Consider the following 12,193-nt stretch of genomic DNA (forward strand, 5'->3'; position numbering starts at 1 on the left):
TAAATGCGGTACTGCCTAGAAATGGACGAAATGAAGATTTAATCAATCCTAAACCTATTATTTATCACCACAACCCCAGCTTAGGTATTTTAATGCAACCTATTTGATTCTGATTCTCTGTCCACTATTCATAGCTACAGGTTACTACAGTAGTTATGGTTGTTGTATTAATGCAGACATACAGCCTAGAGCCCAGAGCAGTCCGTCTTGACCGCTAGATTCCACCCATGGAAAGAGGACAAATTAGTTCTTTATTTGTTGGTGTATTCTAGCATTCATCACCAACTTGTACATCTTGAAACCCGTTGCAGCCAGAAACCATGCCACATTACGTTGGCCTAGGGGCCAATATCTCAGTAGGCGTGGGGATGGTGGTAGAGGTAAGGGAATGTGAACTCGTTTGTACACCAACACAAACATAGACGCCCGCCTGAAGTCCGCCACAGTTTGTCTTGATGGCTTGGTTCCAGGCGTAAAAGGAAGCCAGGGGGATGCTCTCACTGCTCGCGATTGCGGCACACTCGTCTCCGGCATGAACACTGTGAAACTTCTTACAGTTTCTAGCCATTCCACTCTGTATCGGGGTGGGAGTTGTAACGCCAATTGGCAGAGTAGTAACAACTGAAGTAGTTCTAGTTGATGTCAAGACCCCAACGCAGACGTAAACACTGGCATGGAGCCCTGAGCAATTCGTCTTGATTGCAGGATTCCAAGCGTAAAAGTTGCCCAGCGAAATACTATAGTTTTGTGCAATATCAGAGCAGCCGTCTGCTATCTGAACTTTATAGAAGTTATCACACGCAGATGTCATTCCGGTCTGCACGGGTGACGGCGTAACAGTTCCTGTTCCACTGCTTGTTGTCCCCCCTATTGTTGTAGTGTAAGTTTCGTTATTGTCGTCATCATCGTAATACCCTAGAGGTGCACCGCCGCGTTCCGTCGTAACACAATAATGTGTACCCACGACAAGTGTCGAGCAATCTCGATTAACCGATGGATTCATGAAATGGAATTGGTCAATTGTAAGACGAAACATTTTCAGGATCTTCGCGCAAGAAACGCTTGCCACTGGTGTATACCAATTAGTGCAGTTGGTTACTTGACCACTTGCGCGGGGCCCAGGGGGAATAGTGGGTGTTGACGGGGCTGGTAAGTACATTGAAAAGGTTAACAGCTCGTATTGGTGTTGCCCATAGTTGTTCGAATAGGTAGACACGAAGACCTCGAGTTTACAGGTACCGTTACTTACCAGGTGTGGGAGATACCAAGAGTACGCAATAAGAAATATTTGCGGCAAGCGTGCATGGATAGGTATATCTATCGACAGAAACGCTGGAACCGCTGGAGACAGTGGTTGGGCTAGCTACCTGTATGCATGATGATTCCTCGGGGGCCGGGGTGCTGAAAGAAGTATCGTTTTTTTCAAGTGATGGATTCCAAAGAACAAGCTCCTAAAATCGCAGCTTGTCAGCTAGTCGGCGACACATCGACGAAGGCATGGAGAAGGACGAAACTTAAGGAGGAGAATCAAGCCAACAATTGATGCTTTCGAGTCAGTCATACCTCACGGTGATTCCATAAGCCCAAGCCAGATTCCAACAGTCTGCAGCTAGGTTTTCCGTAGTATTTGTGTTATTCATGTAAATGTAGCTGTAGCAATTGACAAGAAGTTAGTAATATCCAAATTTGAGTGGATGACGGAAGAGCCGGCGATCTTCTCACTCATAGCAATCTTTCCGCGTATTATTCGCGATGGGGATGATAGAATCGTTCACGGGCCAATTCGCTAGAGGATTGTCAATTTTTGGTAGTGAAGTAGTAGGAGTCTGGTTAAAGAGCGGTGCTGTAGCGCGAGGGCCATGTCCAGGATAGGTGGAAATATATCCGACAGGTTGGACACAGTAATAGTAGCCTAGCTCTAGGTTTGCACAATTGGACCATACTTCCGAGTTTAAGAAGATGCTGTGAGGTCCGGGGTTAGTCGTATATACTGTTGGGAACACTTGGAAGACGGCATGACGGCTTACAAGTCCTTGAGAGTGATACCAAATTTTGTAGCCAGGAGGGAACAATCGTCTCCATCAGAAATCAGGTAATATTGGGCACAACGAGAAGTCGTCTGGTTTAATGTTGGTGATGGGACAGAACTGTTGCAGATGTTAATCACGCCATGATTCGCTTTAATTGGTTGGAAGGAAAAGGAATACTTGCGCTGTTGTGGTCGCAATTGCAGTTGCACTGATTGTGTTACTGGTTATTGAGAATTGGCCTTGAGGGTTACTAAGGCATATGCTTTTATCGATGAAGCTCGCGAGATTCCTGTGGTATTCGATATCCTTGTTTAGCATCTCTGTCATACGTCATAATATCTGCTCCTATAATAGACACATACGAGCATCCGGGATCAATTCCCGGATTCCAAGAAAGTAGTTGAGCATAGGTGATATTATTATGACTGCAGATACCGATGCACGTATCGTTTGAAATGACAGTATACTGCTGGCAATTGCTCCTTAATACTGCTGCCTCGAAAGCCGATACTCCAGCTAGGGTGAGAAGCCCCAGACTCAGGTGCTGATAATTCATTGTAGCTTCATAGGCTAGAGTCTTCGAGTAGAAGAGGAGAATGATCGATCAGGCAAAGAGAAAGAGACAGAGAGACATTACTAGAATGGATAATAGACCAGGGCCAATTTAACAGAGAGAAAGACAAGAACATGGATGAGATATTTACAGCGCTCAATCCTTTGATTCTATTACTTCAAGCACGATTGACTTGACCGCCAAATCTACGCGGATTGTTTGTAGAAAGCTGATATCCACTCCCTGATCCATCAAGCCTTGACTCCATTGACTAGTATTGGCGGAGATCTCTCTCCCTCCCCCCCTTTCTCTTAAGTTTTTTCTTTCCAAGCTGAGATCAAAATATCGGTGAGCGCAGGATTCATTTCTGTTTGTGTCGTACACACCTGAAAATAGGTCAGCATCGGACACATTCTCTCGGTCGCTGTTGGCTGAGATGTCCTGGAGATGTGGGACTGACGGAAACGCACAGAGTGGTGGGGAAACCTACATATGTAGTCAAAATCCTCCCCAAACATGTTAAGGTTATTATTATAGTTAGTTAGGTATATATACCTTTGTACTGAGTACGTTTCACACGTTTGCTAACCACGCTTGTCTGTATTAATTGCCCATTAAATACACACCGTATGTCTATTCTATACGAAGACATGCGGTATGGCCCACTCCATGAAAACTGCATATTCACAACAGCCTAGGAGAAGTACTAATATAGACTTCGCTTTTGCACCTTCTCCCCTGTGTTAGTCCGTCGACACCTTTGATCAATTCACGGCTTCAGACTCTTAGTTCCACTAATAGTGCTAATATATCATTCTCCCCTAAGAAAAAATATCTTCGTCTCATTCCTCATTAGGCTGTCTACTTCAGGGCTGAATGACCGTAGGTATTACTGTGGGATAACTACGGGCTCGATTATAGAAAACAAGAGTCTCGCGCCGCCAGATGTCGGTTATGTTAAATACAACTACGAAACAAAATAAGGATTCACATGTAAACCAGACCTGTGCTGATGTTAATAAGGAGAAGACCTTTTTGGGGTGGCACAAACATCTATGCAGCTTTCCTATCTCCGAGTCATGAGAGGCTCAGTTGCCGTCGTACGAGGGCATTTTTGGGCACCGTCTATTTAATTCAATTTGTCTGTTTAGGCAGGAGTCAAAGTACTTATTGCTGTTGCTAATGCCTCTTGTTTCTACCTATCTTCAACCTTGAGAGATTTTCGCTTTGCCATTATGGTGTCACTAAGGCAGCAGCTATCATGGCTCTTTGCCGGCCTTCTACTTACAGTTCTGTCCTCTAACATTCCCATTGTACTGAAACCCGTCACAGCATCTCCTCACCATCACCATCACTACCAACATCATATTCGTCGCGTAGAAGCCAACAAATTCTCGGTGACAGCCAATCCCCAATCATCACCTCATCTCTTTGCAGATCTAGAAACAAAGACGGACACGCTAAACGCTCCTGGCCAGGGCGATTTCACATGTGGCCCTGATAAGCCATGTTTCAACAACGCCTGCTGTGGTGACAGCGGCTGGTGTGGCTATGGTCCAACATACTGTGGCAAAGGCTGTCAATCCAACTGCGATGCTGTTGCTGAATGTGGCATATATGCTAAAACTGTTGGCGCTGTTTGTCCTCTCAATGTCTGTTGCTATGAATTTGGCTTCTGTGGGACTACTGCAAACTTCTGCTCCAACGGGTGTCAGTCTAATTGTGTACAACCTAAGCCCTCAGGCACACCAGGCAACACCCAAAAGAGGACGGTTGGCTACTGGGAAGCATGTAACTCACAGCACACATGCGGAAACATGGACGTTGGAGAGATTCCCGTTACATATCTCACTCATCTAAATGTTGCTTTTGGATACATTTCCCAGGACTTGAAAATCACTAACATGGACGGTGTAGCATCTGACATTTACAGAAATGTAGGCAATTTAAAGGCTCAAAATCCCAGTCTAAAGATTATCATCTCGCTAGGAGGCTGGTCATTCAGCGATCCTGGTCCCTGGCGCAGCGTTTTCCCTACGATGGCCGCTTCATCGGGTAATAGCTCCACGTTTATTCAGAACCTATTGGGATTCTTGTCTGAATATGGATATGATGGAGTTGGTAAGCTACAAAAAAAAAACGGAACCTAAGAGACTTGCAATTTGTTACTGGAGTGCTAATCATTTATGATAGATTTTGGTAAGTATTGGGCTTACATGGATCGCAGCAAAGCAATCTCTTCCGCGTGGTTTGCGATTCACCCCTAAGTATTGCCCAACGGGTCAACGGACAATTTGAATGACCAGTTTCGGACCTTTTGCCTTCAAATAGCAGCTAAAAAGTGAACCATAGAGAATGCTAATTCCATTTATAGATTGGGAATACCCCGGCGCGGATGATCGCGGTGGCAGCGACGCGGATGCTGCCAACTATGTTGCCTTGCTTAAAGACTTAAGAGAAACCATCAATACTAGCGGGAAGGATTACATTATAACCTTTACTGCTCCGACATCATTCTGGTACCTACGGCACTTTGATATCAAAGGCATGGCAGCCTATGCTGATTGGATTAATCTCATGTCTTATGATCTTCATGGAATATGGGATAGCAAAAACCCGATTGGAAGTCAAGTCCTTGCACACACCAACCTTACGGAATTTGACCTCGCTTTAGACTTGGTGAGTCTGATGTATCTGCTAAGTCATATAATGGCTTTTATCAACCACTGTGCTGACGGTGATGCGACTACACACAGTTTTGGCGAGCAGGGGTCGAGCCTTCTAGCATTGTCCTGGGCTTAGCATTTTATGGCCGGACGTTTAATCTCAAATCTGCATCTTGCTGGAAACTAGGCTGCCCCTTCAGCGGCCCTGGAGATGCGGGCCAGTGTACTGGCACCGCGGGCATCTTGTCATACAGAGGTTCGTGTATCTTGAGGCCTTTAGGCAGTGACAGCATTTCAGAGAGAATTCCGACATCAGCAATCGCAGAGGTCCAATCTATCCTTGATCAAACTGGCGCTACCTCATACTTGGATAAGGACGCAGCCGTCAGGTATATGACATATGGCAACGACAGTTGGGTTTCGTGAGTCCTTACCCTTCTACGAGGTATCTCGGCCACAACAAATCCAAGGACGAGCTGACACGAATAATGCAAGATATGACGATGAGACTACATTCCAAGCCAAGATTGAATATGCCAATAAACTTGGCCTCTCAGGACTCTTGATATGGGCCCTCGATCTTGATAGCAGCGGGCTCGATGCGCTCAGGGCTGTCTCAGGCCCTATTAGCCCCACTGGAATTGACAGCTCATACTCGCTTGTTGATCTCAAGAATTTGTTTCCAACAGAAGACCTCCCTCTCTCAGACACCAAGCCAGCATTTGGCTTTGTTCCATTCGGCAGCAGTGGTTCTTTAGCTGACCCCAGCCCTGGTTCTGGCCCATTCGGCTTTCTCTTAATTGCAGGTGACTCGCATGTTGTCACAAACTTAAGGAAGAGAGACGGCAATCCCGAGCCCATGGTATTTCTTGATTGCCCTTCCAGGGTTAAAGACCAACCGAAAGATGAAGCACAAAAGGCTAGAGTAACATACCTAAGTGATGATTTGAAAGAGTGTTTTCGTGTCTTGGAACGCGGGGTTGAAGGAACTATTGTCGAGATGCCAGACAATGTCAGTCATGTTCTCCATATCACCTTTCTTTAATCATCGCTACCTATTAATCAGAGTCTACTACAGTGCGCTCCGAATTCGTTCGCTAGAGCCATTTCTCTGGAAATTTCAGCTGGTTGGCCACCATATACCTTGTTAGTTAATGTTTTCAAGTACGACTAATCGATGTAATAGATCAGTCAATCCCTTCCAGTGTAGGAGGCAGGATTCCCACCTCCCCGGTCTATGACTTTTCTTTCGACTTTAATCTCGGCCTAATGAGAAGAGACACGAATAATACAAGCATTCGAGTGGATTACTCCAACGTTAAAGGCTACTGGGACCATCTTGTTGATACACCAGGTATCCAAAGCCGCGACATAGACGGTCTAAAGTCTCGATTTTTTGCTCCCACTACCGTTGATTGGAACTCGGTGTTTGAAAAAGAACATTTTGATTGGTCTCCTAGCGATGCTACAAAAATCAAGGACGATTTGAATACCATTCTCTTCTGGCAAACTGCAGGAGACTGTGATATCAATGGCACAAGCTTCGGCGAAGGCTTCGGCGCCTTTGTTCAGGGCACTATAGACGCAAAGTTTTGGTTTGGATTTTCCATGATCGTACGACCCTTATTTCTCAACAGTTTCTTATTGATATGGCATTCTCAACAAGAAGAAGTAGCTAACCAGAATACAAATAGGCGACTTTAAAAAACGCTAAACTTGATGTCGATCAGGCCCATGGTTTTCTTAAAGCAACTGGCCAGACAGACCTGACCTATGGCATTGGAGGCGTTGGAGATATTGATATATCTAAAGCTCGCATGGGCAATCCAGCCTTAAGTCAGGAAGACGTTTTTAATCTCAAAGGCCACACTATTAGTACCGCAACCTCCGGAGGAATTATATCTTTCAACCCATATTATAAGGTCAAATACGAGATGGCTACACTAAATGGATCGAGCGGTCATGACTTTTCAAGCAGTACGGTCACATTTGATGGACGAATGACCACGCGCATTATTACCGACCTTGGCGATTTCCAAGCTAACTTTCCCTCTCAATCGAATCCCTTTCAAGAGATCGATGACGATAAACGTCAGAAGAATAAACTTTCCATTCCTCAGGATGACGTCCTCTATGGTACTTCATCCTATGGTGGACAAATTGCCATTGGTACAGTCCTCACCTTTGGGCTAGAGATGAAATTCCTCATATTTGGAGATCTGTTTAAACGGGTACTTGGCACGCCCAAGGTAAGTACACTCGATTCTTCACATCTATTAGACGTACTGACTGATGATAGCTAGAACTTGCATACAATACTATGGAACTCTTTACATTCTCTCAGGGGAAAGAAGAGAATTCTGGGAGCGTGTGTACTGACTACGACGTGACGTGAGTTCGCAATACGTTGAATATGCGGGATCAATGAGTTCTCGATTGACTAACATACACGTGAACAGTACCAGTATCTACCAAGTAGTTGACAAAGCGTAAGTACCAACTAGAGCCATTCCGATAGGTTAATTCTAGTCTATCTAAGGGATATGGCAGGGTTATTCTTTCTTTCACTTCTCACTTTGGACATTCGTGCATTGCTTATATGTAATAATGGATCTAAAGACTGACTCGTGCAACTTTGAACAGTGAATCTCTTGGCTGGGACGACATCCCTAGCGATGCAATGGCAGAACTCATCTATGACCGAGTAAGATTCCCTACATACGATTGTTTTATTTATCATGCTAATTCTAGTTCTAAGCAAAAACCTAGCGGGGAGTATAAGTGTTATCCAGGTATAAATAAGTCTCTGGAGAAGAGAGAAAGATTATTCCATCAAAATGCCTCTAGATCAACCACAAAGCCAACATATGGTGGCATAATTACCTCTACCAATGATCGCACAAAGAATAATGCCCAAGCTGAGTCTAGTAAGAATGCCCTTCACTCTCGACAGATAGGCTCAATGGGTGATTGGGGCTACGGGGGGGACGCAATCATTAATCCAAATCTCTATTTTGGTGAAAATCGGGGCCATCTTACATTTGGCGACTCCTATCGCAAGACCAAGTTCCCGTGCACGGATGGCATGTCGTGCAGTTCCGATGACGAAGAAGGGAACTGGTGCTGTGGATGTGTTTCGATGGACTATCGCTATGGTTTTTCCGATATGCCACCCTGCTCTATTTGTGAGCCGCACCCGGACCCGTGGCTGGATTCACCGTTCATTTTTAAAAGAGATGACCAGGACATTGCAAACAATTTCTCTCAAATCGAAAAACAAAAACCCAATGTGGCGACAATGGGTTCTAAGGAGTTTACGGTTTGCGACATGACATACTGGCCCCTCCAGCCGTACAAATATCCTTCTTTCCCTAACCAAGCGTCCTTTCCTTGGGATGGCATTCAGAATGGCAAATGGGATACGGTATCCAAGTATTGGGGCAACACATCGGCCTCTTGCACAAACTGGAATGCGGGCAAAGTCATGCCAGCAGATACCACGTATATCCCTGATGGGTTCGGAGGATCTAAGCCTGTGAGACCACAGTACGAAAGTAAGTATCCATGGCCCATTTTCTCTTTTCTACTGGAGTATATAATGCAACAGGACTAATAGAAAGCAACGAGTAGCCGAACACCCGTTTGAAGGCCAGCTTATTCCCGATTTTTTTAACTTTTGGTTGACGAAGGGGAAATTGAACGATATCGATCCAACAGTACACTACTCCCCACCATTGGCTGACTGCATTTTTATTGATGATTTCATCAATAATAAGGATTTGTTCCCAATTAAAACCTCAAATGGACTGCGGAGACCTTATGATGCCGCGCTTCCGGAAATTCTCTTATCTGAACTCGGTTGCTCAGATCACTTGGACAGACTGTCAATCTTTCTCGCAAGACCTAATCACAGGAAAGGCAGTGTAAGTCTCATATTCGCTATTTTTTTATTGGCAGACGTGGCCAAGCAGTATCCTGAGCTTTTACGATCCTGCTTTGGTGTGTACTGACGGATAGTAGGTATTCCAGGGAACTAAAGTAGTAGACATGACCAAATTCAAACAACAGACTGCAGAAGAACAGCTCCTGGTAGCTAAGGAAGTTGGTAAGGCTTACAATATTCTTTGTAGCGGTTCTGAATTTGAGAATAATGAACTAACTACTTCCCTTTGTCATCATTATAGGCCTAGTCTTCACCTACCTCAATACTCCAGAAATCTGGGACATGTTTTGTGCTTCATACGAGGCTATGTATCAACATATGGGCTTCTATGACAGTTAGTACTCGGTCAATGGTCCAGGTATCGTAATAAGCTTTCAGGCTGAATGGAAGAAGTTTATTCGCACCGCTCTAGATGCAGCTGTGACCCGCGCGCGGACTGCGTTCGATAACATGTATCAGCAGCAGTATGTTTGCTCTCACGTCCCTAAACGCCAAATTAGGTGGCTAATGAGTTTTTGTACAAATTATAGCAAATATACACAGCCTGCTTCCCCATTATGGCATGCATGGTGGTCCAACAATTTTTGGAATCGGCGTTTAATTAAGCTGGATAGAGTGTGCACTCACTTGGATAAAACTAAAATCGTTTGATCACAATCGACTTTACTTGAAGAGTGGACCATTTTTGAAGCCTGGTATATAATATACTTATTATCAGTCAATTATCTTCATAAAGCTTCTTATAATCACTACTTCAGGGGTCTTCAAGTGACATTCTTAGATGTTTGCGGAATGCAACATCAGGCCGGAAGTAAGTGAAAAACCTGGTCAGACGCCTTTGCGAAAGTTTGGAAGATCCTGTAGACCTACAGAAGAAGACCAAAAGGATTATACAGCCTCTATTCTACGATTTTCAACTGAACACGTTTCATATATGGGAGGTAGGCGAGTCACTGGAATTCCTTTTGCTAGCGCCATGACAGAAAGTATTGTATTGGCTCTGCAAGCGAAGACTATAAATCCTGCGGCATCAAAACTAAGTTGAAAGAGGCAAAGAGATCTTATATACCACTAAACGCAACAAGAGGATTAATTTGCCTTCACTAGTCTATCCGCATCGTTCAAGCGTCGTTTATACATACCACAATCAGTATTCGCATTGTGCGCCAGTTTATAGAGAACATTCATATCGCGTAGTCTTATTGGCACACTGTATGCTATGGAAGTGATCTGCTCTACACATCTGCGAAATATTGTGTTCCATTCCCTTTGCTGATCTTCCTTCAGTTGTGTAAAACTACCCCCTCCTACTTGAAGCAACACACACAGTGGTCTGACGTAAGTTCATATCTGAACTCCATATCTTAGTAAGTTGTATGAAAAGAAGTGAAGAGCCGTTATAACTTACCCATGGAGTTTCATATCAGATTTTCTGGCGAAAAGCTTACTGGTCGTACTCGCCGTAGTTCTTAGTCCAAGGGATGTTGCAGCGCTTGGTAACAGTTCCGTCGGCTTCAGTGACGGCACTGCACTCAGTACGCTCCTTAACATCACGCTTCTCGTCGTATTCGCCGTAGTTCTTGGTCCAAGGGATGTTACAACGCTTAGTGACAGTTCCGTCGGCTTCGGTAACTGCACTGCACTCGGTGCGCTTCTCGACGTCACGCTTCTCGTCATACTCGCCATAGTTCTTGGTCCAAGGGATGTTGCAACGCTTGGTGACGGTTCCATCAGCAGCAGTAACGACGCTGCATTCGGTGCGCTCCTTGACGTCACGCTTCTCATCGTACTCGCCATAGTTCTTAGTCCATGGGATGTTGCAGCGCTTGGTGACAGTTCCGTCAGCGGCAGTAACTACGCTGCATTCGGTGCGCTCCTTAACATCACGCTTCTCGTCATACTCTCCGTAGTTCTTGGTCCAAGGGATGTTGCAACGCTTAGTGACAGTACCGTCGGCTTCGGTTACTGCGCTGCACTCAGTGCGCTCCTCGAGGTCGCGCTTCTCATCGTACTCTCCGTAATTCTTAGTCCAAGGGATGTTGTAACGCTTGGTAACAGTTCCATCGGCAGCAGTAACTGCGCTGCACTCAGTAGGCGTGGGTGCTGCCAGGCTGAGAGCAGAGAGAGACAAAACGACGAGAGATGAGCTGAACTTCATTTTGAAAGTTTGTAATAGTTTGTAATAGTTTGATGAATGATATGACGGGTTTGTTGTTTCTTAAGCTTGAGTGATGAGTTGCTTGGTCAAACTTTTCAAACACCGTCCTGGGCTCTCTTTATATATGTACTTGGGCCCTCATATTCATCCAATGTAATGAGGATCAATGCTCCGAATATGGAATGACTTTTGACTCCACGTATGGCTTATTTACTACATTACTCCGTACACTTTCTCACAATGAGGCCAATTCGAGCATCTCGGGCATTGGAAGCAGCAGGCGAGGTATCGTTGCCCTCCAAAGACCGTTCACACGCCTTGGGGTATCACAAAATTATTCTGAACAAGGAACATTTCTCTTGGCTGACATGGTAGCTGCAGTCATAGCCCAATTGGTGAAAAGATTCTATAGTCACCCCCCATGGATTATGGTATCCTCAAGAGGAGAGAGGTTTTGGTCGTTGAAAATTCCATCATTCAGATGTCGGGATGTCGGTCTGAAAGACAAGGAACAATACACCACCAAATCCAAAACTGTCTTATCTAACCGCCAAGATCCGAGTCATGAAAACTACGAGAGCTGAGTTCTGACGTCATTAATATGGTAACTTCCTTTCAAGGCATTAGTTCAAGGCATTAGGGCGGGATGTCTATTTCTTCCAATATCAAGTGCTAGTATTGTCGTGATGCTTCATGTATAAGATACAGTGTTAATGGGCTATTATGAACTGTGCCTGAGCCTCAAATCTGTGATACGGTAGCACTGAGAGACCCAGCTAACTGCTGACTTGTCCCTGGTGGGTAATTTGAGCGAGGTGTGAACCATGCATGACCCCCTGCCCT

General features: G+C 44.9%; 4 protein-coding genes across 4 annotated transcripts; 1 reads left to right on the top strand and 3 right to left on the bottom strand.

Moving 5' to 3' along the window:
* Positions 1 to 328: 328 nt before the first annotated feature.
* On the bottom strand, positions 329 to 1,036 carry T069G_05458 (uncharacterized protein; the record flags this gene model as incomplete). The annotated part of the gene is made up of 3 exons (XM_056172668.1): positions 329 to 574; positions 662 to 867; positions 928 to 1,036. 3 exons carry the CDS (start codon positions 1,034 to 1,036, stop codon positions 329 to 331), a joined length of 561 nt encoding a protein of 186 aa, XP_056029526.1.
* A 517-nt stretch (positions 1,037 to 1,553) lies between these two features.
* Positions 1,554 to 2,586, bottom strand: T069G_05459 (uncharacterized protein; the record flags this gene model as incomplete). Its single annotated transcript, XM_056172669.1, has 5 exons — positions 1,554 to 1,650; positions 1,723 to 1,962; positions 2,028 to 2,147; positions 2,212 to 2,319; positions 2,393 to 2,586. 5 exons carry the CDS (start codon positions 2,584 to 2,586, stop codon positions 1,554 to 1,556), a joined length of 759 nt encoding a protein of 252 aa, XP_056029527.1.
* A 1,232-nt stretch (positions 2,587 to 3,818) lies between these two features.
* On the top strand, positions 3,819 to 9,531 carry T069G_05460 (glycosyl hydrolases family 18 domain-containing protein; the record flags this gene model as incomplete). The annotated part of the gene is made up of 16 exons (XM_056172670.1): positions 3,819 to 4,704; positions 4,958 to 5,262; positions 5,340 to 5,505; positions 5,566 to 5,671; positions 5,745 to 6,261; positions 6,328 to 6,376; positions 6,436 to 6,863; positions 6,944 to 7,070; positions 7,113 to 7,498; positions 7,549 to 7,640; positions 7,709 to 7,738; positions 7,893 to 7,953; positions 8,008 to 8,803; positions 8,880 to 9,172; positions 9,270 to 9,354; positions 9,434 to 9,531. The coding sequence occupies 16 exons, from the start codon at positions 3,819 to 3,821 to the stop codon at positions 9,529 to 9,531; spliced, it is 4,425 nt and encodes a 1,474-aa protein (XP_056029528.1).
* Positions 9,532 to 10,636: 1,105 nt separating this feature from the next.
* On the bottom strand, positions 10,637 to 11,350 carry T069G_05461 (uncharacterized protein; the record flags this gene model as incomplete). The annotated part of the gene is made up of 1 exon (XM_056172671.1): positions 10,637 to 11,350. The coding sequence occupies one exon, from the start codon at positions 11,348 to 11,350 to the stop codon at positions 10,637 to 10,639; it is 714 nt and encodes a 237-aa protein (XP_056029529.1).
* Positions 11,351 to 12,193: the final 843 nt, after the last annotated feature.

The sequence above is a fragment of the Trichoderma breve genome, chromosome 3, assembly GCF_028502605.1.
Source record: "Trichoderma breve strain T069 chromosome 3, whole genome shotgun sequence".
NCBI classification, from domain to species: Eukaryota; Fungi; Ascomycota; class Sordariomycetes; order Hypocreales; family Hypocreaceae; genus Trichoderma; species Trichoderma breve.